Source organism: Periplaneta americana, chromosome 13 (genome assembly GCF_040183065.1).
Source record: "Periplaneta americana isolate PAMFEO1 chromosome 13, P.americana_PAMFEO1_priV1, whole genome shotgun sequence".
Lineage (NCBI taxonomy): Eukaryota > Metazoa > Arthropoda > Insecta > Blattodea > Blattidae > Periplaneta > Periplaneta americana.
The window spans coordinates 37,901,239-37,928,035 of NC_091129.1; the positions used below are offsets into that span (position 1 = coordinate 37,901,239).

Consider the following 26,797-nt stretch of genomic DNA (forward strand, 5'->3'; position numbering starts at 1 on the left):
GGAAACGCTCGCCTTCACGTCCATAGCGTTCTCAGTGCAATCTTGTTGTTTCCATTCCCTGCCACACGTTTTCCTCTTTAAGATTGTGTGGAACTCACCGAGCGCAGATTTTCCTCATCTTTAACTTCTTCTTAAGTATGTGAAGATCGTACCAGGAGCAATTCCAGCTTCCCTTGCTAGTTCAATACAAGTCCAACAACGGTGTTTTTCCAGCAGTGCTCTTACAGCGTTCACACACATCATCACTTGCCGATTGCGGTCTGTCACTCCACGCTTTTGATGAACATTGAATTTTAATGAAAAATCTTTGTTCGTATTTGCTAAACTTTTTAGAGCACTACAGATAACAACCTACAATTTAAACTCACTACAAATATCATATACAGAGGGTGCCAAAAATGTATGCACTCTTTCAATGACTACAACGTTAAGAATTATTATGATATAGAAAATTTTCAAAATTAAAAATAATGTGAACCAATGTAAAAACCAGTAATTTATTCAAAGTGTTCAAATTGTTGGCCATTGTGGTCCAGAGCACAGCTGATAACGCTGACCGATGAAATCCAAAACGTTTCTAATCATTTCGATTGGTATTTGGGCACATTCTCTTTCAATGATTGCTCTGAACTCATCGATTGTAGCTGGTTTTGTGCTAAAAACATTGTGCTTGACATGTCCCCACAGAAAAAAATCCATCGGAGTCTAATCTGGTAAGCGAGGGGAGCACTCGGTACTACCTCTTCGTCCTATCCATCTGTTCTGCAGGTGGCCATTAAAATAGGCCCTCACGTTGCGTGGTAGTGGGGAGGTGCTCCATCCTGCTGGAAGTACCATTCTTCATTCCTAAACATCTCTTCGATGCATAGCATGGCGGATTCTTTTAGTAATTTGAGGTAAATTGCACCAGTCACGATACCATAAAAAAAGAAAGGTCCAATTAAACCAAATGCTGATAAACCGCACCACACTGTATCTCCTGGTTAAGTTCACATGGTATTCCACTGTCACATGAGGATTGTTAGCTGCCCAATAGGTGCAATTGCGACGATTAATTGAACCATTTAACTTAAACGTGGCCTCATCACTCCAAACAATCTTGTATGGAAATTGATTGTCCTCCGCACATTTTGCTTGGTACCACTCACAAAATTCAATTCTCCGGTCATGATCATCTTCATTGAGAGCGTGGTCTAATCTAGGAATAAAACTTTTCCATTGAGCACGCTTCAAAACGCGATGGACACTCGATTTTGAAAGTCCTGTCTCACGAGCCGCTTATAATTGGTGATAGTAAGGGAGAACAGTGCATATGTGCACTGCTTTACCGAAAAATTATTCACAATAAAATTAGTATTTGAAATTCAGATAAATGAAACCCATTTTACAATAAATTGTAATGTTATTATAAATGACGTATAACCTAAAAATAAAGGAACATTATATATCCCATAGTAGAAATATAAGGTAAAAATCTTATAAAACCTATAAATCTTGAATATAAATAAAATGTAATAGACATTAATTTATTACCAATATTAACCCTCCTGAATATCATATTTCCAGGAGGCTGGTGTATACTAATAATTTGACCTTTAAGAGGAAAATGATTTCGATGAACTCATGCTGTATGTTTCATTGTTCGCGTACGAATTGTATGTCCGAAAATCACATAGGCAAAATAGTTTTCACCTGTAATTTCATTTAATTTTTAAACTTAATCGTCTTGTCATGAAATAATTATTTAAGACTTGTGATCTCCAGTGAATTATCACGACGGGAAACATTCGTTGAGCTCTTTTAAATTAACGGAAAACTCTCATGACTTGTGATATTACTGTTAATAAGTTTTAAAATATTTCCATCAATGGTGGGATCTTTCATTTATTAGGATGATTGTATGTAGCTGAATATTAAAATTCTATTCAGAAGAGCTTCACAGTTCAGTAGAATATGAGCTAGAGTATCTTTTGCCTCCTTGCTAGTTCGTAAAATGCGAGTGTTGTAGGTATAAATCAGTGTGTCCTCAACTGACTTCAGTTACAGCTCTGTTATCTCACTTAAGGAAAGTTTCTCAATTTGAATAAAATATGTAGAAAGATGTGAGTACACATACATATGAACCTTAAAAGCTTAACAGATTAACAGTTCGAAACCCTCTTTAAAAAATATGTTCACCTGTAGATAGTCTAATATTTGTTCTATTAAACCTGGAGGGAAAATAATGAGACAAAAATTAGGTTGGAAATAATGTACTCGAATGAAATGTTCTGTTGTTTTAGTACTTCCAGTGCCTCTTTGTCTTGCTAAGAAAGATAAGTCATATGCATCACTTCTTAAACAAGAGGAAATCCCGACTAGAGACTTCTAGGTCAAAATTTAAATAAATCGTTGTTCATTGCGAAATGAGGAATGCGTGACCTATTGAATAATTGAAGCGTCGGCTGGAACAACGTTATAAGTTACATTTGGTAAAATTTACAAGAGCTGTAAAAAGGTGTACACGTACAACGTTGTTCTTACGGAGTATCAGACTTTTGAGTGGACAAATTTCACGTACTGCATTGATGGACGGTTATGAGCCAAAGAGTATAGCAAGGTAACATGACATAGAACATTATTACACGGAAACACGCCGAATGAAAATTTTGTAACTTACAACGTTGTTCCAGCCGACGCTTCAATTATTGTTATAAATTAATTTCCTTGATTACTAACAGTAGTCGAACATGAGAAATATGGTCGAACGCAGATTGTATATTTAAATGTCGAGAAAAGGAAATGTATCTTACCATTAGACCCACTTCGATTTTTTTCACAGTAGTGAACTTTACTTTAGAAGCATGTCCAAGTGTATAATTTTCTATATCAAATATAAGTATATCTGTGAAACAGTATTCTTCGCACATTCTGACTTCAGTTGTCATCAAACATATCTTATTTAAGTCATCAGGCACAAAATTAGTTGAATCATTATTTATGTATCTTGCTATAATAACTCTATCTCCTTCAGGTGTTAGTTCTGGCATTGGAAAGAAACAACTGTAACAGAAATTACATGTTTATTATCATATAATAATTTCTCCATGATCACAAACAACAATAACAGGATAGTCAGAGTTGTAAATAATATATAGATCAACACAAACATCGCCATAAACATCACTATCGCTATCTTTACCACCGTATGTGTCACATTAATCAACTGTAATATTGCCAAAACCACCACAGTAACCACTATAATCATGTCAGCACAATGATCGTTACTGTTTGGCAGAACAATATTAAAGTCACCGCCATCATGTTCAATACTACAGTAAAACCATTACTAGTATTAGCTCTGTCCCAAAAACTTGCAGTACAGCACCACCCTCATAATCACCAATACTACCACCATTGCTATTGCTACGAAACAGTGTGTAGTTGAACGCTATCATGCTAAATAAAAATATAGTTTATTATGATCGTCAGAGATTGGAAATGACAGCTTATCGGTAACATTATGATTATCACTATTGTTCGGTCGTGCAGGCACTAGAAAAGTTAAAAATAAAAGTAAGACTAAATCAGTACTCGAAATAGGCTCTATAAATGCGCACTAATATTAAAAATTTATAGAGAAGGGTCTACTTAACTCTTTCAACTCAGATAGCGTGGGAAATATTTCAGATATTTACAAACCGACAATTACAAGATAAATTACATCGAAGGGGTCATGTGATACAAGTAATGTATTTTTTGTACATGAAATAATTTTCGAGAAATTAGAGTCAACTTTCTTTTTTTTAATGGGAACCAACTATGTTTTCTTTTGCAGATATTACGTTAGCTCTGTCTAATAGCAACTGGCTACTCTTCTGATTGTTTGATTGTCACAAGTAAGAGTAAACACAAACAATGCCTGACCAAGGATCCATCAGAGATGCTGGGTAACTTTCGGTGTTGGACCCCGGACTCATTTCACCGGCATTATCACCTTCATCTCATTCAGACGCTAAATAACCTAAGCTGTTGATAAAGCGTCGTAAAATAACCGAATAAAATAAATAAATCCATCAGAGAGAGGACAATTCTGTTTAGAGTTGTGCGTCTATTAAATCACAATTACAATGTACTTTACATTTTAATAGGCCTACTATGGAAATGTTGCACAAAGTAAAGTGAGACATAAAAGTAACGTAGAATAAAAAATTAACAATTATTCTCCAAAATCTAAACACAAAATTTCCGGCGTGCAATCACAATCAAAGTATGCAATCAAATGCCTAGAATTGATTGACAGGTTAAATTGATTTCACGTTTAAAACATTCATACCGATTAATATTGTGCAATACACTAGCGAAATATGGCTTAACGTACCTCCACACTCTTAAAACTTCTAGAGAGCTGTTACGGAACACTACGCCGATGTCTTATCGTTCAATTATCTATTACAGAACTGAATAAATAAGGGTTGTATTTGGTATTGTACAGTTCTAAGGGTGTGTTTTTTCAACAATTACTTCAACATTATGAAGTATAAATAAGGAAGGTTGCGTCAGACATTGTTTATAATTATTTACTCTTACCGGTGACATTCAAAGAGTCGGCAAAGCAGTCAGTTGTTATTAGTCAGAGTTAACGCAATATTTGCTATACAAACCACAGTTGGTTTCCATTTACATAAAGAAAAGTTGACTCCAATATCTTGAAAATTATTTCATATACAAAAAATAAATAACGTGTATCAGATGTCCCATTCGATGTAATTTAACATATAATTGTCGGTTTGTGCGTATCTAAAACATTTCATACACTATCGGAGGTGAAAGAGTTAAGTGGGCCACCCTGTATGTACAGGTAATGGATTTATAAATTGAGGAGCGTTTTTGCAAAAGTCGATAGATGCAGAAATTTTCGATAGTGAGTTACATAGGGATATCGTATGTGTTCTACCTCCGGAATCGATCTATGGAATCAGATTTACCAAAACTTGATTCATACTGTATGTAGAGACTACCAAACCTTCCAGGTTTTTCAAAACTCGATAGATCCTGTCACTTAGTGTAATTTCTGTAAAATCTTGATTTCTGCATCTATCGATTTTTGCAAAAAAGCTCCTCAATTTTGCTGTGCCGCATTTTTACTATAATTATGATACTGTGTTTTATGGTGTATTAAATTACATTCTTTTCCACATATCACCTGTGAGAAAGTAAGACCACTATCCTTCCAACTATTAATCCTTAATAAAAATGAATTATGAAACCGATTTCCTTCAAAAACACATAACCGGTAAAAATATAGAATTCCCTCGTTAAGTAGAATTTAACTGGCGTGTTCTGCACTCATGTTTCTTATTTGACTTTTTCTGAATAACATAGGCTCAAATTGAAGAGATACAATAAAAGAATGAAATTCAAATTTAAAATCATTCCCCCTCATTCTTCGTATCCCTACCATTTCATTCCTCTGCGTGCCCGCTCCCATATCCCCTTATGCTTGCAGAATCTCTTTTGAATTCCTGTTATACTAAAAGTCCCATTTGAATTCACAATCAGAGTTTACAATCTTGCAAGAGACCTAAATCTCAACGAAGGAAGCTAACCAGAACTATTAAGGTGCGTCCAGACTTGCAACAGAAAATCTTAGCGCAACCGCGCTGCGATCCTATCTGGACAGCGAACGATACTTCGCAACATCGGCCCGTAGCGTGAGCCCGCAACCTGAGCGTTACGGACCGAGAGGCGCTGAGTTGCACCACTTGTCGTTTATTCCAAGGAAAAATCAAAGGATCCAGGGGCCCGTTTCACAATCCTTACAAATTACAAATTAACAATTTACAAATAACAAGTAAAAGATTACAACTGCTTGTAAATTGTGTTTCACAATGCTATTTTATTAGTTTGTAAAGTCTGACCAACTTTACAAAATCAGCTAACGAAATTTACAAACATTAGTTATCCCATCAGCAGCATAAAAATTCTGTGCTATAGTAAATAACATTTTGGTGATCAAAAACCTGCCCCGAATTCAACTCTTTTAACAACATCAACTACCCTGTGCGCAATTTTGCACACTGATATCTTAGAAATTCCGTGCTTATCTGCTAACCCACGGAACTGACTGCATCCAATGCAAAACAATACAGTTCTCGCTTTGAGGTTAGGGCATCACTTTTCTCTTTTGATGTTGGATATATGATGTCCCATATCTTGTAGGAGAGATTCCAGAGAAACGGGACTCGAAACGACTTCAGATTACCGCGTAAGTAGTGTCGCTATTGCATTATTGAATTATTTATTTTTGGTGCAGGGAACTTCTTTATTAAGTGCGAGTATTTATTAAATACAGTCTTCGTATATAAATACTTACGCGGTATTCTGAAGTATAGCGTGGGACTCATTCGAAACCTTTCATTAAATTTATACAATGATACGAACGTGCTATTAATTCTTGGCCGGAGAAGTTTACGTATACTTCTTCGTTTGATTAGGCCTAAATTCAATATCTTCGTCTGAGTCACTAGAACTCCTTAAAAACATCAAAACTGCTTTAGTTTAATTCTTAATATTATCCAGTTACTCAAAAATTAATTTAATAAGTGTTTCTTTATTGTATTTATTCATAATTTGTTGCAATATCAAACTTTACACATCTCAGAGGTATTGTAGAAAATGTGCTAATTTTACAAGTAAAATTTACATGTTTGTAAAATTACTCTTCATTGTGAAACAGAATACTTGTAAAGTGAGCAAAATTTAATTTGTAAAGATATGATTTCCTTTGTTAAGTTCAACATTACAAACAAAGATTGTGAAACAGAAGTTTACAATTTACAAGCAAAGTTTACAATTTACAAAGATTGTAAACATTGTGAAACAGGTCCCAGAGCGTTGAAGTTGCAGTAAGTGTGGACGTGCATGGAAGCTGGACGTGTAACACCTATTCGTGCCTCATGTGTGGCTACAGTGCTAGTGCACTGGCCTTCCATGAAGACGGTCCGGGTTCGGTCTGCGTGGAATGTATGATGGTAAAATAGACGTTGCATAAGGGTTTTCTCGGGGTACTCTGTTTCCCTCTTCCATTCCAACACTTCACTTTTCCTTCATTTCATCTCTCGGAACAACTGGATAAGGCGGACCGCACAGCAGCGCCGACTATGCTCGCCACTAGTGACCTGGCCGTATCGAAATAAGACAATCGAAATTTCGCTAGTAAATTCGCGACTGAATTCTTTAAGCATTATTTCAAATGCAAGGTTTACGGAGTATAACGGCGGTCTTTTGAATGCACTAGAAGAAAATACAGATATAGTAAGATATTATACCAGATTATTACAGCGAAATGAAGGAAAAATATGATGCGATTTAGGAAATATCACTGGAATCTACGAAATCAAATTTCGTGGCAATCGTCGTCAAGCGCTAGCTATGGTACGTAATTATAACCGCATTGGCGGTGTATTTTTGGTTCAGAGAAAAGAGCTCGTCTTTATGAAAGAAACGTTCAGCTGCCACGAAATTAATTATTGCTTTCATAACATTGCTTATCAATTTTACGAAAAAATTATCATCAGAATAATGGGCGACTAGAAACATCACTAGTGTCCACCGCTGTGGAGTAACGGTTAGCTTGCCTGACCGTGAAACGAGCGGGCACGGATTCAAATCCTGATTGAGGTTTTTTTTCCAGGAGTTTACGTCAACCCATTAAGAGCAATTGCTTGGTAACTTTCGGCACTGGACCCTGGACTCATTTCGCTGTCATTATCACTTTCATAGCATTCAGACGCTAGATAACCATAGATGTTGATCGTCTGACCGCGAAACCAGATGGCCCGAGTTCGAATCCCGGTCGGGGCAAGTTACCTGGTTAAGGTTTTTTTCCGGGGTTTTCCCTCAACCCAATACGAGGAAATTCTGGGCAACTTTCGGTGCTGGACCCGGACTCATTTCACCGGCATTATCACCTTCATTTCATTCAGACGCTAAATAACCTAGATGTTGATACAGCGTCGCAAAATAATAATAATAATAATAAAAATAAAAATAATAATAATAATAATAATAATAATAATAATACTTACTTCCTTACTTACTGGCTTTTAAGGAAACCGGAGGTCATTGCCGCCCTCACATAAGCCCGCCATTGGTCCCTATCCTGAGCAAGATTAATCCATTCTCTATCATCATATCCCACCGCCCTCAACTCCATTTTAATATTATCCTCCCATCTGCGTCTCGCCCTCCCTAAAGGTCTTTTTCCCTCCGGCCTCCCAACTAACACTCTATATGCATTTCTGGATTTGCCTATACGTGCTACATGCCCTGCCCATCTAAAGCCGTAAGGCCTTCTTTTACACTCAACCAGGATTAAAACTTGCTTACATAGTTGAACATAGAACTGGATCGGAATTAAGTAATTACATACTGATACAATTTAGGTATATAATGAGATCAAAATAGTTACATAAAAATTTACCTCATAAAATAAAAATAAACGTAGTGGAATACATATTAATATTGTTAGAATCAAATACGAATCACATAAAAACAGAAGCCGATAATTCAATAAAAAATGTACACATTAAAAATAAAAATAAACACATTAGTATACATATTCGTATTAGATTACAATTAAGTAGGATTCACATAATTAAACTATAAACCGACAATTGAATAAAATGTACACAAAGAAATAGATTAAGTTAATAATAAAAAAACAACACAGTGGGATACATATTGGCGTTAAGTGATGAATAAACACGATTTACGTGATTACACAATAAAAATAAGAATCAAAAAAATAAAAATAAATACAGTGGAACACATTTCATTACATGTTTGCAATGCGTTAGTTCTGGCAACTCATCATAAGATATTTTTCTAATTTACATTTAAGGAAATTAAAGTTCGGCAGCCCTTGACTTCAGAAAATAACCCACTACAAAAAATATTCGTACATCATTAGCGAAGCGAAAACCACATTCGACCATATTGAAACAAAAGAAAATGCGAGCGGGGTTTTAGTTCCTACGTAGTATGTCTCCTCTCACATTATATATCCCCTCATCTAATCCACTCCAAACTTGTCTCATTCCTCGGCCTTATGTCGCTTAGCTATCCCCTCATTTAATCCACGAAACCTTTTAAGTCGCAATATGTACGCAAATAAGTTGCGTTGCAAAATGATTCAACCCCTATACTTATGGCAAGTACGGGTTTCCGATGTTAATCTAGGTTCTAAGGGCTTGAGGCTTCAGGTTCTATTCGGGCTCTTTAGTAGATGATGAAACCTTACCTGCAGGGTCAAGGAAAGATAGCCCACTTGTTAGCGTAGGATTAATGTCAATCAATTAGTTAAGCAATCAACCATCAACCAACACCCATTCGTCTGTCTGTGTGGGCAGTGAACATGGAATGGACCGAGCAAAACACGTTGCACTTTATGAAATTATACAGAGAAAAGAAATTTTGTGAAATGCCAAACACCACAAGGAATTTTAACAAAAGTTTAAGGAACGATGCTTGGGAGCAGCTGGCGCGACTACGGATGTTACGACCCAGCTTTGCGGACCGATGATGCGGAGCGAACCATCAGATGTCGGTATTCCAGCGTAACAGTCAAAGGACTCAGCTCTGAAGTTGCAGTATGTGTGGACGCTGACACAAATACGTTGGACTGCGCATGCTGACGTCACACTGGGATGTTAATGATTGCAATTTGAATTTTATTGTTTCCGAATTATTATTAAAATCAGCAAACCATACTGCACCAGTACCATGTTCACGCGTTATACTTATTCATGTTTATTTTATGTTCGACGTCATTATTATTATTATTATTATTATTATTATTAGCATCATCATTTATATTCATACGACTATTTTATTGACACTGATTATTTCCTGATTTATTGTAGTATTCAATGAGATCCAAAATTGTAACATCTATGTTAATTCACATTCGGAAACCAAAATCACTGTCCATATACAAAATATTACTGTCAATAATACGAATAATCAGCAAGTATGAAGTTATTGCCATGTAAAAATATCTCAATAATATATTATTATACTAGCAAGTATAAATAATAATTATTATTTGTATACATTCTGCTGATGTCTACACTTCGTTCAAACACACGCCATAATGAATTACTTATTAAAAATTAAATACACGCAAACGCTAAAAAGTAATTAACACTTCTTAGGAACACCAAATTGAAGTTACTCTCAATTTCTCAATTGTTAACTGAACATAATTCAATACACCGATACGAAATGAGTTTAAATCACCGCCAATTACGGTGGTCAACTCCCTAGATTTTAACTTATTACACAATAAAGTACTAAAATAATTAGACATATCATATTTCTTCTGTCTGGGACTTTCTATTCTTACAGTTCTGCATTACGTGTATTAAAATCATGACAGTTTACTCGTAATATTTTATTATATTCAGTTTCGTCATGCGTAAACAGCATTAAACATTTATAAATAGAAGTATAGGCTATACAAAGAAATACCAAGATTCTGTATTCCTAAAAAAGAAAAAAAATTACAAGGTTTTGTACTTTAAATAACAAAATCGTTCTAATAACTCGTTTCTGAGCAATAAAGACTCTGCTAATATTTACAGAATTTCTCCTTAAAAGCTACCATGGTTAAAATGAGAATAATATATAGATAAGAAAGAATGTAGATTCAACGTAGACCTAAGCTGTAAAAATAGCAAAATTTACGGTATTTAGATTTTTTAAAAATATAATCAATATAGGCCTACCACTGTAAAGTGTTGTCGACAAAAAATTCAAGAAATCTAATATTATCCACAGATGTAATATAACAATTATTAAAATTGATAGATGGATGGACGGACAGGCAGACAGACGGACATATTTATTCGTTCCATAATATCTTACAGTTGCTTTAGAGTATAGAATAAAGAACATGCCAAATTCTTTCATTTAAAATATAAAAATGCAAATATGAAATATATACAGAATTAATACTTTAATGACAATAACATATTATACAATAGAATACATTTACCATTTCATAGCATTAAAATATTATATGTGAAATGTCAAGAATTCGTCTACAGAATAGAAAGTGTGAGATATTAAGTACGGTAATTTTTAGTTCTACTTTAAATAATGTAGAATTTTGATTATGACTCAATGTCTTGAAGACTACTGAACATTTTTATTGTCGTGCAAGGTACTCCCTTTGATAGCATGATAAGTTTGATGATGGCGTTTGAAAATCATTCTTTCTGCAGGTATTTATACATGTATGGCTAAATTAGTTGGAAAATGTCTTTATTACATTAGAGGAAATTTATTGAAGAGTATAATGTACTGATTTGTTAAAGTCAGAATCTCTAATTAAAAAAAGATTGGTCTACACGATTCTATAGCCTTTGCTGCAACTATTATTCTAATTTCTCTTTTTGTAATAATATATTTTTACTATCCCCAAAATATTATTTCGTAGAACATAATGAAATAGATATAGGCAAATATATTGTCTTTAAGATACTCCTATTTACGAATTGTTGTAACGACCTAATTGCGAAGCATGCTGAGCTACGTTTGGGGGTTATTTCATTAATATGATGGTTGCAGTTTAATGTAGATCTATTTTTTTAATATGCAAACCAGTAAGTTTGGTTGTTGATGTTTCTAGTAGAGGTATATTGTTAACAGTTGTGTCTCATGTTTCAGAGATTAAATTTGAAGAAGTTTTAAATCGAATTATGTTAGTTTTATTATTAATGCTTAAAGCTAGTTTATCGGTTGTAAACCAGTCATAAATTTTAAGGAAAAGTGTTTCTGTTTTATATTTGAATGTGGCAAAATTGCTGTCTGTAATTATGTTACTTGTGTCACCTGTAAATAGTATAGGATAATCTGTTCCTTTTATTAAGGGGCCAAGATCATTTATAAAAATTAGATAAAGAAGAGGTCCTAATAGAGATCTTTGCGTGACCCCTGTATGAACATTTTCCCATGTTGAAGTAGGTTTAAAGGTGTCACTGAATGCGTTGATTTCAACTTTTATTTTCTGAAATGGAGATATGATTCAAACCACTGTTATGCTATGCCTTTAATAACATAGTGATCTAATTTTTAAAGTAGAATTTTATGATTAATGCAATCGAAAGCTTCGGAGAGATCACAAAATATCCCTCCTACTTGTAATTCCCTATTAATTGCTTCCAGAATGTTATCAGTTAAATTAAACGAAGCTTGTTCACTTGATGTATTCTTTCTGAATCCACATTATTATTCTGAAATGAGAATATTGCAGCAATTAAGATGTTGATATACTCTTTTATAAACAGAGTGAACAGTAAATATTGAATATTGCTAATAACTTCTTAAATTTTACAAAAAAAAAAGTTTTATACAAAAAGCTGTTGGAGATAAACCATACAATATGATACCAGTGTTCGAAAAATGTTAGATTTCAGACATAAAGGGTGTGACAGTAAAGTTAATTTTTTTTAATGATACTCTATATTAAAATTTACATATTCCGATTCTCCATTAAATGTTATGTTTGAATGCATACAAATTTTACCCACCGAGTTACTTCTGTGGTAGCAAGTTCTACCTCCAGACTAGCCGGTCCGGGTTCGATTCCCGGCAGGGTCAGAAATTTTCATGCAAATAGTGATAGTGATTCGTCCGTTGGGTGTGAACGTTAAGCCTGGCGGCCCTCTTGGCGCTACTGGGCAGAGTAGGCTACGTGCCGGCACCGGGTTTCCCCTTCTTCTTTCCTCACCATCATCATCCTCACCCATTCCCTACACTACACTTACACATACACTCACCCTAGTAGCCTACACGACATAATTCTTCATAGATGCACATCATGCATAACGTGGCCCACCGAAGTGGTGTGCAATTTGAAAGTGGGCCACAGTCCTACCATCTATGTGCAGTATGCGGAACCCAAATCACGCAAGTGAAGTGAATAAGCATTAGATACACAGATAATATTAAAATGGATTTGAGGGAGGTGGGATATGATGGTAGAGACTGGATTAATCTTGCATAAGATAGGGACCAATGGTGGGCTTATGTGAGAGCGGCAATGAACTTCCGGGTTCCTTAAAAGCCAGTAAGTAAGTAAATAATGTTCCTAGTTGTTTTGGTTTTATTAGTCAAGTTTAGAATAAATTACTGAAGTAAAGTTATTTGGCTTTTAAGATTACTTTCTGTTTCGTTTAACTGATAAAATTCTGGAAACAATTAATAAAAAATTACAAGTAGGAGGGGTATTCTGTGATCTCACGAAAGCCTTCGTTTGTATTAATCATAAAATTGTACTACAGAAATTAGACCTATTAATTTGCGGTCATTACTATTTCTACATTATATATATTGAGTTCTCTTTGTTTTGCATGAGATTCTTATGTCTTGTGTAATCCAATTATTTTTAGATGATTGAGAATTTTTGTGCTTTACAAGAAAACTTAGTTCAAAGATATTTAAGAATGTATTATGAAACGCATTGAATTTACTATTCATATCTTCATTGACATATACTGATTTCCAGGTTTCATTTTTTAATTTAGCTTCAAAGTCCTTTAAAGATTCTTCATTTATGATTCTTAACCTAATTTTAGTCTTGTGTGTTGATTCAGCAATGTTATTGCATATTATTGTACGGTTGCCAGAAATCGCATCGTCACTGCCACTCTTTCTTGAACTGAATGTGGTATCCTTCTTTACAACATTAGGCACCAGCAGATATTTGAAGTCTGTAGGTGACATTCTGGTAAAATTTTTATAATGTCCACCAACTGTTTTGAACTTCAAGTCAGCCAGAAAATTTGAATCACCACATTTATTTCTACTTGTATATGATATGTAACTATGTTTGCCATCATTGCCTCTGTTTCCGTTTCTTTTTGCACGCAAAATGCAAATAAATATAGGCTGCTGCAACTACGTCCATGATTGAAAGTAGGAGTACCTGAACTGGCGGACGCTGGTAGGTTAGGGCCCAATTTTACCAAACTTCGTTACAATAACGCTAACAGCATGTTAACTAACGTGTTGTTAAAAATTAAACATCTTGTTAGTGTAATAGTGTTTCACCAACCATTTGAGGTAGTTTGGTTAGATAACATGATGTTAAGAGTAATGTAACGGGAATCAAAGAAGCAGTGATTGTATGAAAGTTTACTGGATGTGCCTTTAGTTGGTGTAGTCATTTGTTTTAGCGGGGAATTGTATTTTTTACATTATGGAAGTATTGGAGACTAACATAATTACAACGGAAATCGATAAAAAGAAAGTGTAAGGTGCAGTAATTTTACCTCATATGAGAAATATAATTATTTTAGTATATCTAGCAATTATATGAATGTAATTGAACTCAAACGTAATGATGGAACTTTCATTAGGAAAAAGGAACAAACATGGGTCTCCTTAACCCAATATTTTCAATCGCCATTTGGATGTGAAAACGCAAACTATGAAACAAATCAATGTTATGAAAATATTAAAAGAAATGCTAAGACGGGTCATGCACAAGATACAGTGGAACATTTGAAAACTGACGGTGGTACTTTCACTCTCAAAGTTGATATTTGTACGAAGATTCTTTCAATTATCCAGGATCAAATAGAACCAATAGAAAATGAAAATAATTCTGATGCTGAATAAGGGTTAACATTATTTTCATATATTATATATCTAACATATCTTCACACGTTATTAGTCATAATTACATGTGAACTCTTAAATCAGTGAAATAAAGATATATCGTTTTGAAAATCTGCAATTATATCTGAGTATTAATACGAAATAATAATCACAGAAATGCTTACGTTAATAAACACATATCTTCTCTTTACTGTGGATGCAGTGCTAATATCAATATGAATAATTTTAGTACTTATGAACATATCTATTCTGAATAATTAAAAATGCTGAAGAAGTGATTGCAGCTAATTGTTTTCACTGCAAATATATCTCGATATAATAATGCGGCGTGTAACATATGTTCTCTGGCAGCCATGATTCACGCTGTAATAGGACGTTAAGGATTTAACTGAGGGAGTATGCTGTGCTAATTTAACAGTGGGTTTAACATGATGATAGCAGTAAATACAGTTGATGAAACATCACTTCCGTTAAGTTTGCTGTTAAACTGCTTTAACGTAATGTTAAATATTTAACAAGGGTTGGTGCAACCGGGCCGTCGTGTTGCGGACTTCGGCGCGGGTTTAAAAAGTTCATCCCGCAACGTAATAGCGCAACCACCGTGCGTAGCATTGCCCAGGCGCGGGTCGTGGTTGCGCTACGGGTTTCGGCGCGCATATCTGTACGAGGCTTTAGGTCTTCGACTATAAGATGACACCTTCTACAGCCGTTACTGAAAAAAAAAGACGTCTTCTTAGGTGTGGTCATTTTTTTTGTAGTAAAGAGAGAAATGTCTTTACTATAGCGATGTGTATGGGTTTCTTAAGTAGGGAGCGTATTCCTGAAGGGGAGCGTATCTTCATAGACTCCTTTAAGTAATTAAAAGGGAAAATGTAGAATGATTGGTATTCAAAATTTCCTTCGCGTGTGTGAAAATATGACAAATTATATTATCTTAAGAAAATATGCAATCTGATTTACCCGGGATATGATGATACAATACCTTGGATTTCAAATTCTGATTCAGGGCAGACGAATTAATGAGAACGGTCACTTTTATTTTAGGGGAAGATGAAACTTAAAATTTATGCTTTTGTGTTGTTAAAGAAAACGTATTTGAATACATTCGTATATAGCAGGAATTACTCAAATGACTATAGAAACGAAAGAAGGCATTTATCTTTGACCGAGCTATTCAATTTAATTGTTTACTGATAAATTAAATTTTATTTCACACATTTTTGAAATAAGATAATTATATAGGACTACAATTATAACGGAAATAAGATGGCCCCGAAGAAATGAGCTTATTATTATTATTATTATTATTATTATTATTATTATTATTATTATTATTATTATCAATAGTAGTATAGTAGGAGTAGCCGAAGCAGCAGGAGTAGGAGCAACAGCAGGAGTAGCAGTAGCAATAAACATTTTTAACTACAGAATTCAGAGTACCATCAATATTTCTTCACGAAGTAAATAATTACCAGCAGATAATATGCGACATAGATTCCATTGTTTCCAATGAATATTCAACACAACAACAGAACAAAGTCTTAAAAATTAACACTACTACTGCTGCTGACTTTCGTTTAGTTACAAAATTCTTAGAAGAATCACAGCTCCTTTATCATACTTTTCGTAATCCAGATACCAAGAGACTGGAAGTCGTTTTACTCAATGTTCCTCATTCTCTAACAGATAATGATGCTATCTTGGAGCTTAAATCCCTCAACCTGCCTGTTATTAAAGTTACCAGGCTTTTCTATAGAGACAGACAACCTATGCCGCTCTGCGCAGTGGAATTAGACAACAATGAACAGGGTAAGAAGATTTTTGATATAAAACAAATTCAACATGCTCTCACTAGAGTAGAATTTCGCCGAAAACCCCGAAACATTCCTCAGTGTACAAGATGTCAGCGTTATGGTCACACTAAAAACTTTTGCCATCTCACACCACGCTGTGTGAAGTGTCCTCAAAATCATCACTTTTCTGAATGCACTAAACCTAAAGAAGCCGAACCAACATGTATAAACTGTGGAGGAGCACACTCAGCAAATTTTAAGGGTTGTAGTTATTATCTTGGCTTAAAGAAAAAGTCTGATTCAAATCCTCCACAGCAAAATCTCTCAACATCACCGCCAACCTTAAATTTGCAAAATTTTCCTAATCTTACAGCAAATTCTCCTTCTGCCTCGCCATCTACACCTTCTTGGCCACACTCAGTACCTATTAAAACAAATGTTACCAATACTTCAATTCAAGATACCTCTCCTGCTACAGATGTTATTGGAAACTTAATTCAATTAGTGATAACTTCCCTGAAACCACACCTACCTGTGATTAAAACTTTCCTGCTCCAACTTGTCACAGGCCTTCTTAATAATGAACATTAATGTCAATAAAACGTTCTCTGAACTGATTATTTTAAACTGGAACGCAAATGGAATCAAAGCTAAGCGAGGAGCTTTCTTAGAATTTCTCTCTCGACACAATGTGGCTGTAGCGTGGGTTACTGAGACTCATCTTATTCACCCAGAGAAGTTTACAGTTCCTGGTTACAATATTTATAGAACTGATCGTGTTGCTACCGAAACCTCTGGTGGTGTGGCAATTATAATTAGGAAAAATATACAGCATCACTCAATACTTCTGCCAGAACTGAACTGTTTAGAAGCCTGTGCTATTAAGATAACTTCACATAACCTTCCACAGATTACTATAATTTCAGCATATAAACCACCAAAAGTACGTTTGAATTCTCAAGATGTTAATCTTTTTTCTAATACTACACCAACAATACTTTTAGGAGACTTAAATAGTAAACATCAAATATGGGGATGTCGTGTAACCACACCTAATGGAAGACGATTACTATCTCAGAGGAAAACTCTATTAATATCGATGCACCTTTGGAACCCACGTTCTATCGATCTAACATATTACCTGATATACTGGACATAGCTTTGCACAAATATATTCAGAACACCTCAAACATGCGTGTATTACATGAATTAGACTCCGATCATTGTCCTGTTCTGATTTCATTTGACGACAACCCTATGCTTCGCCCTCCTCCCAATCGACTTATCGAGGGTACTATAAACTGGAACAACTTTCAACTAAATCTAGACGATGTTTTGCAGCCCACCAATAACTTGAAAACAATCACCGATGCTGATGCAGCAGTTCGTACTTTCACTGATGCTATTACTTCATCTATTCGAGCAGCATCGGTTCCGACAAGACGGGTACATAGAAAATCTTATCACGAAACTCTTCCCTCAAAAATAAAACGGCTTATAAAGGAAAAACATCATACCCGTCGATTGTGGCAAAAACATAGAGAACCATGGCAGCATCACCGCCTAAATCAACTAACCAGAGAGGTAAAAAAATTGTTGGACGAAGACCGATTCATATCTTATCAACGCCATCTAGCCACTTTATCTCCAGAAGATTCCTCCCTTTGGAAAGAGACAAAGAGAGTATTGAAAGAGCCATGTATAATTCCACCTTTACAACAAGACGGTTGTCAATATGCACGTGACAATGAAAAGTGTGAAATTTTCGCAGACTCCTTTCAAGCCTCTTTCATACCAAACCCAATCAAGAATAAAGAATTCAACGAAGAAATAGAACTTTTTCCGAGTAATTGTCCTTCAGCACCATTGCCCGTAAACTTCACCTCGCCAAATGAGTTCCACTCAATAATTCAGAAACTTCCAACAAAGAAATCTCCTGGGTACGATCTCATCCCAAACTTTGTATTGAAGTATCTTACTCGTAAAGCTCTAGCAAACTTAGCGTCATTATTCAATGCTCTACTTCGTCTGGAATATTTCCCTGATACTTGGAAACATGCAGTAATAATTGTAATTCATAAACCTGGAAAACCTGCTTCAAATCCAACAAGTTACCGTCCCATAAGTCTTTTATCAACTATATCCAAAGTCTTTGAAAAGGTTTTGCTGAAACGCTTGGATACGTTTCTACTTCAAGCATCCATCCTACCTCCATATCAGTTTGGCTTTCGTCGAAATCATTCTACCAACCATCAAGTGCTTCGTATCACTGAACAAATTGCACAGGGCTTTGAAAACAAAGAACAGACTGCAGTCACATTTCTTGACTTCACTCAAGCATTTGATCGAGTTTGGCATAAAGGTCTTCGGTACAAATTACACAAGTCCGGCGTTCCAGACTACCTATGAAACATAATGACTAGTTACTTATTAACAATTATATTTGTTCATTGAAGAGCCCAATCTAGGCTGCCCTCAATTCAGTGTCATATATTGTATTTATAATTTTTAGGAATGATCTGTATAGCGCTAAATGCGCTGATCGATCAATAAATTGTTAAAAAAAAACTACAGAATTAACAAATAACGAACCAGAATTCAGGAATTGTTATTTCTGTTTTATCCCAGAGTGGTATTAATTGTACTAGTTTTAATCAAAATGTCTCCATTATTTGCTGTCTAAGAAAAACAAACAATCCACACTCGGTAGCCATAGCAATAAAACAAATGTTATTTTCCGATCACCCAGTGATATAAAAGTTTTAATCACATAACATTAATATTTATGATATTGTTAGATTTAATATGAAGGTATTGGAAAGAGTCCTTTATAAAATATGATACTCAACAACTTCACGTCACTTATGATTCTTATGGCATTCATATTTGGCTCGTGCCAATAAAGGAAGCACTCGTGAAGATTCGCTTTAGTCTTAAGTAGTAAAAGTAACTATTATCCCCTCCATCAACATCGTCATCATCATCATCATCATGATCAAATTTTCATAATTTACTTTCCTGGATTTGTGCCAGATGCTGGGAAGCGAGAAGCCTCATCCCTCTGTTTAGTTCTTAGTTTTTAGTTCTTTAAGGATTTCGCTTAGTTACTTTATTACATTTAATTTTAAGTTCTATCAAGTTGTATTGTTTTAATCTTGAGGTTGTGTTTAGGTCAAAGATAAGTTATCTATGTACCTGTCATTCGAATAAATAAATAAATAAATAAATAAATAAATAAATAAATAAATAAAGAAATAAATAAATAAATAAATAAATAAATGAATGAATAAATGAATAAATGAATAAATGCATAAATGAATAAATGAATGAATGAATAAATAAATAATAAATGAATGAATGAATGAATAAATAAATAAATAAATTAATTAATTAATTATTAAATTAATGAATGAATAAGTAAATAAATAAATAAATAAATAAATGAATAAATGAATAAATAAATAAATGAATAAATAAATAAATAAACAAGTAGGTAAGTAAGTAAATAAATAAATAAGTGAGTAAGTAAATAAATAAATAAGTGAGTAAGTAAATAAATAAATAAGTAAATAAGTAAGTAAATAAATAAATAACTAAGTAAGTAAAAGAGTAAGTAACTAAATAAGTAAGTAAAAAGTAAGTAACTAAATAAATAAGTAAATAAGTAACTAAATAAATAAGTAAATAAGTAAGTAACTAAATAAATAAGTAAATAAGTAAGTAACTAAATAAATAAGTAAATAAGTAACTAAATAAATAAGTAAATAAGTAACTAAATAAATAAGTAAATAAGTAAGTAACTAAATAAGTAAATAAGTAAGTAACTAAATAAGTAAGTAAATAAATAAGTAACTAAATAAATAAGTAAATAAACAAATAATAAACTTTCTTGGATTTAGGAATTTGGTTCACTATGTCCTTAATATTTTGAGTATTATGAACGAGCAATGTACATTGAAAAGTAACGGAAAACTCTTTGATTTCCGCATGACCATACCTTAAAGTAATGAGGGAAAAGAGGATGAAACGAACTCATACTTTCTTTTGGGAAGAGACATATAAATTAAATAGATATTATAAGATCATAGAAGTTAACAATTAAGAATATTGCATTGACATGAATTCAAAAATATGTCAATAAATAATTAATATGAAAATTAAACATAACAAATTTAACTAGACATTGTTTATATTCACAATTTTTGGACGGTGTCCTGAAACCATTTACTTCTAGGATTCCAGCCGCACATCAAATCTGGCGCCAGAGACTTGAGTGTGTAGTACAAGTCTATGGACTGTTTGGTTCTCTCCATGCTGTTCTTGCAGCGTATCAACCAGCGTTCTAATCGGGCCTCATGTAAACTGCCTGGTAAAGAAACAAAACAAATTACAGGCTTCATAATTTAATTATTTAGATACATTTGCGGTAGCTGTTGCATTAATAAAGGAAATTGAAGAAAGTACCTCGGAAAGTGTTGGAAAACCACGCAAGGACTCTCCAATAGTATTTTAAATTCATAGAAATGTCTTGTACTCTGCTTCAAACCCATGAAATTAAGAGTGAAAAAATATTTGTCAATCATTTTAGCGAAACAAGTTATAGTTATAGAAGAAATAAGGAAGAGAGATATGAGAATCAACAAATTAAAAAATAAATACATAAAGGGATGACAGAGAAAAATGAATAATTGACTCACACTGTTGCTTTACTGTTGCTCCTATACTCCGTTCCTGGAATCTGTGGAGTATAGAACACGAAACAAGTCGTTTGCGCAAGTGGATAGTGGAGGGGACCATTCCAATGACCGCTTTGAGGGAAAGCAATGCTAGAAGACGAGCGTCAAAATGCCACCTCTGCCGCACCCATCTTAAGGTGCGTACACACTTAGCAAACGAACAACGAACGAATGATGAAGCAAAACTTCGTTATTCGTTCGCTGTTTGATGCGAATTGTCAGAAAACATTCACATTCGCTGATTGTCCACTATAAAGGCTGACGAAAATATAATTATAGTAAGTGCAGGCCTGTTTCATAAACACAGTAATAATATTAAGTAATAGTACTGTATTACCACAGTCTAATACATTAGACTGTGGTATTACAGTCATGAAAACAATTTTGTTAATGGACTAAATTCTGTTTCATAAACGTTTTGCATGAGTCATAAAATACGTAGGCTACAGTAACCAGATGATTTGAGGTAAAGGCTGACAAACATAACCAAGTTGGTCTGTACTCTACAGCTATTTATATTATTCTCTCTGTTAACAGTTGTTGAATGAAATAAATTTTGAAGTACTATCTTTAATAGCAACAACAGAGTAAATCGTAATATGTGTGAAGGTTTGGGAGACAATTTATTTCAGATAAGATTGTAAATCACTGCAACTCGAAGTTATTGTTTCTGTTATTTGATTCAGTTGATTTACGAGTAAAAGAAACAATATGATAAATCTAAAATATTGTGAACAGATATTTATCATTCCTAATTGTTCACGTCTCTGCTGTTGTAAAGTTTACAATTCCAAAAACAGTGTATCAGTGACAGAAGCGTGTGTGCGCGCGCGTGTGTAAAACTTGCACCTCGTTATCTAAAGAAGTTCCATATGAAAATGTTAAGCAGTGAAAACTTTTGATGACAATATTGTAGCAACCTTAAAGACAGTGTTAACGACAAGGTTAGTGGACCCTGCAAAGCGTCTTATGTAAGATATTTCAAGTTTCGTTATAATTCGGAATACTGCGCAAGTACTTACATAAAACGGCTTAAAAATTATTGGTGCAAGCATAAATAACAGAGGCGTATACTGGTTAAAGGGTTTGGGCTACCGCTGACCCTATTATTACACAAAATATATCTAACAATTACTTTAATTTTAATTACTATGGTAAAACTAATAATACAAAATTATTACATTATGTTATATTATAAACTTGTTCTTTTGTAATTTCCTTGGGCTACCGCCGGTAGCCCCGGTAGCCCGCAAAATACGCCCCTGATTAAATAAACACACATAAAAATTACTCTTTTACCAAAAATAAATAATTAATGCAATAACGACATAAGTACTTACTCGGTGAAGTCGCTCCTAGAAAATATCATGTTTGAGTTTGAAGGTGTGGATGTTGTAGAAGATTAATGTTATGACGAAATTAATGAAAATACTGAAATTGTCTTAATGGGTTTTTATTGCTGATTATGTTGTATGTAGTATTTTCAAGAAGTTACCTGACTATACAAAGTGCAAATATGTTCTAATTAGAGATTGTGATGTGGAATTATAGATACGGTACCTATAAATCTCGTAAGTTAATTTTAGTTTATGCCCTCAATAGGGGTGGTTTAAAGTAGTCCGTATATTTTGTAATAGATCTACTTGTTGTTGTCGTATGTCTGCAAAAGATTTTGGCTCACCCAGATCTTCACAATGTTAATTAGTGAAGAGTATATAGATTCAGGTTGTCACAAGTATACATTGAAAAAAACATTTCAATAGGTACAGAAATATTAATATTACTGTATTTTGTGATGTAAATGTCCCATAGGCATATATGTCTGAACAATTATTATAATTTAAAAAATGACGAGAAAGGAGGGAAAAAACGTTAAGTTCAATCATTCAAATAACAAAAAATAATGTAAAATATACAGTAATTACTTTCTAACAGTTCTATACAGTAATTGAATTTAAGTTAGGTTTCACCCTTTCCAATTGTTCCTTTTTTACAATTAGATAAGATAGTTTTCAATTTCATCATGGTCCACCTACATTGGCGCCTATGACAGTTTGTAAGTATTTGTAAGTATGGAGAGGGACTTTGTTAGTAATTCATTTTGTTTCTGATGCTTTTTAAAATGGGAAAAAGACTGACATCACCTCTGCAAGTTGATGGCACCGGTGCGACACCGGTGGAGTATCAATGACGTCATCGGTGGAATTCGGAACACAGTGATGCCATCGGATTGCTCACCGGTGAGATTCGGAATACGCTCTACATATACGGTGAATCGATGACTAATGGAGCACGGACAGATCTGCTGTGATGTAAATGAAGATCTCTCTGAACGCGCACTTTAATAATGGTTAATACTTTGAAGGTACTCTAAAGCTATGGTTCCGCTATGGCAATGATTGCCGAGAGTACAACGTCAACTGAGGTGTTTCCTCATAAGCGACTCCTTTACAGCTAACATCGCGGTCTTTGCTATAGAGAGTAATCGATTTCTAAGAAACGACAATCAGTAGAACGAGGACATCACAGATTAATATCGATTGTCTCCAGCTGTTTAACAATGAGCTTGAGAATTTGTATTTGCTAAAATGGCTTTAAGTAAGGAAAAAATAATGTCTGTATTACTTCTTGAGGAAGAAGATGATGATCGAATTAAGTATATGTAGGGACCAATACACCATTGGAGCATTTGGCGGTAAACACTGTCGTATTGTGTGTCCTGATAACAGTGACTATTTGTACTTCAATATGAAAACTTTTATTCACTAGTACTGCTTGCATTGATTGATGCTAAAAATATAGGTTTATTGCTATTGATTAGGATTGTATGTGAAAGAGGGCGACAGGGGCATGTACCAGAGATCCAATATTAAACATATGATCCTATAAAATACATTAAAGGTGGTATGTTACAGTTGTATGAACACTAATAAATACAATAAGATTGTTAAAGATATTAGTTTTAGTCAAACATGTTTCGGAGATGCTAAAACTAATATCTTTAACAATCTTATTGAATTTATTAGTGTTCATACAACTATAACATATCACCTTTAATGTATTTTATCAAATCTATGAACACTGTATTATTGACCTAACATGTGTGTTTTATCTTTAAATATGATCCTATCATTGATGCCAGATAATTCGCAATTACCTGGGACAGATAGAATTTTACCTCAATTATAGGTGATGAAGCATTTTATTTATCACGAAATCTAATGAGGCTTTACCCAAAATCACAATGTATAGAAGATGAAACCAAATGCGAATTGAACTATCGCTTATGCAGAGCACGAAGAACTGTGCAAAATGCATTTGGAATCATGAGCCAGACTTCCAGAATTTTATTCACTTCAATAAACATAGAAATTGCAGACCTGTTAATTATTACTTACTGCTGTCTGCATATTGTTGTAAGGTCTTTAAGTTCAAATATTGACATTAGGAAAGAGGATATCATGCGATCAGAAAATTTGATAGCACTAACAAAGTTTGGAGGCAATAATTCTGCAGAACTAATTAGCGTTAGGGACAAATTTAGGACTTACTTTTCTAGTAGAGAAGGAAGAGCTAAATTGTATCAGTAAGATACATTGTGTACTTATGCCATTTCTGACACAGGGACATCTTTAAATTACCAGTAATTCTCCAGGAAAGCTACATCAAAGAAGGCACTCTTTTCTCTTTCTTAACTGGCTTATTTGAGATTTATGTACTGATAAACACATGGTATTAGTTTGCAGCCACAATACATTCAACACAAAAATCGTTTGATACATATCTGTAAATTAGACTAATGCACTGCTGTAGCTTCCCTCCGTCTGCTTGTTACAAATATATGTCATAATACTCGAGAGGAGCTACCGGTGTAGCTCAGTCGGCTAAGGCGCTTGTCTGCCGATTCGGAGTTGCGATCGGGAGCGGTTTTGATTCCCGTTTGGGCTAATTACTGGTTGGGTTTTTCCGAGGTTTTCCCCGACCATAAGGCAAATGTCAGGTAATCTACGGGGAATCCTCGGCCTCATCTCGCCAAATATCATCTCGCTATCACCAATCTCATCGACGCTAAATAACCTCGTAGTTGAAACAGCGTCGTTAAATAATCAAGTAAAAAAATAAAAATAGTCGAGAAGTCCAGGAGTAATACTAAAGAAACTGACCACTTCCCTAGTACAGCAATTCGTCCTGTGTCTGTCGCATGTTATGATGGTAATAAAATTATAAACAATTGGGGTGGGGCTACAACAGTGCGTTAGAATATAGTATAGGTAGGTACTAAACGATTTGTATACGGTATTAAAAATATTTCTGTCTGTAAATTAAAACCACGTGTTTATCAATACATGTAGCTACATCTCACAGAATTTAGTGAAGAGAAAGAATACTGTCCTATCTTTGTTGTAGTTTTCTGGAAAAATACTTTTATTTTCCGAGCGAGTGAATTATGTCAAAAATATAGATTATACCGTTCGTTATAAATTTTAGTGGTTTCAATATTCAAGCTATGGCCAAGCTATTCAACTTAAATCTAATGATAATACTCACTTCATTTGAATTTTAAAATAGTCTCAAGTAGGCTAATTAATTAGACCTATATTACTATAATCGCTTTTATTAAAAGTTGAAATTTCATGGAAAATATTCTCTTGACACTCTATTTAAACGTTTCTGCTTTAAAAACACTCAGTATGTTCAGCATTTTTGTAAACACTGTCATTAAAAGTTCATACAGTATGTAATATTGTTTTTCTAATGTATTCGCATATTAGCCTAATGTATCTCGAAAACAAGATACTTTACCACTCTTCCCTATAATTTCACAAACTTCCTTCGACAACATTTTTTATGGGCATCTTTATATTCTTTTCAACCCATATCATACGAGGCAGGATGATTGGAAACAAAATCAATTAAAATGTCATTTATTTGTGAGAATTTGCTAAATACACGTTTTGAAGCCATATTACTTTATCGTCATTCTTTTGTTTTCTAAATCAACGACGATCATCGCTCTCAATTTGAAGGCGAATCAATCCAGAGCGATGAATGCCAAAGCACATCGAGTGGCGTTGTTTGCTGGGCTATGATCGCCGTAGCGGAACCAAAACTTAAAACACCCCTTATACTCTGTGACTACGCACTAGTTTCTATATTTTTTTGATCATTATGCTCGTTAATTTAATTAACTACTTGACTACAATCTAAACTGCATATGCATCGTTTTCCATTGAAAAGTTGTAATCATTTAAAAACATAAATTGACCTTCAAAGGTTATACATTAATTAATTGACAATTAATCATTCCGACATCCACATTAAGACTAACTTCCTGACACTTTTGTGCGACTTTTAGTTGTGATGCTAACATTATGAACATTTTATGCTCAGATAAGTGGTGCATTAGAGCATAGTAGGCTAGTTTTTAAGAAGAGTGAACCCGGGATACGTCCGTACATTTCGCCTAGCTTTGGCTCATTGTGCGCCCTTAATAACAGATAATTTCCTGGGCACCAACTCCCGCTATTAGGTATTATAAAGCCCGCAATTTAAACAATAACTGCTGAATAAAATCTTCTAAAAACCTAATCCCTTGATAGA

General features: G+C 34.2%; 1 protein-coding gene across 4 annotated transcripts in view; it reads right to left on the reverse strand.

Moving 5' to 3' along the window:
- Positions 1–26,797, reverse strand: part of LOC138711806 (alpha-tocopherol transfer protein-like) — a 126,394-nt gene that overhangs the window by 15,381 nt on the left and 84,216 nt on the right. For all 4 annotated transcript variants that reach the window (XM_069843053.1, XM_069843054.1, XM_069843051.1 and 1 more), the window contains exons 3-4: positions 20,658–20,826; positions 2,793–3,042 (exon numbers count right to left, since the gene is read on the reverse strand). In XM_069843053.1, the coding sequence (XP_069699154.1) occupies positions 2,793–3,042; positions 20,658–20,826 (419 nt within the window). The remainder of the gene's footprint in view (positions 1–2,792; positions 3,043–20,657; positions 20,827–26,797) is intronic.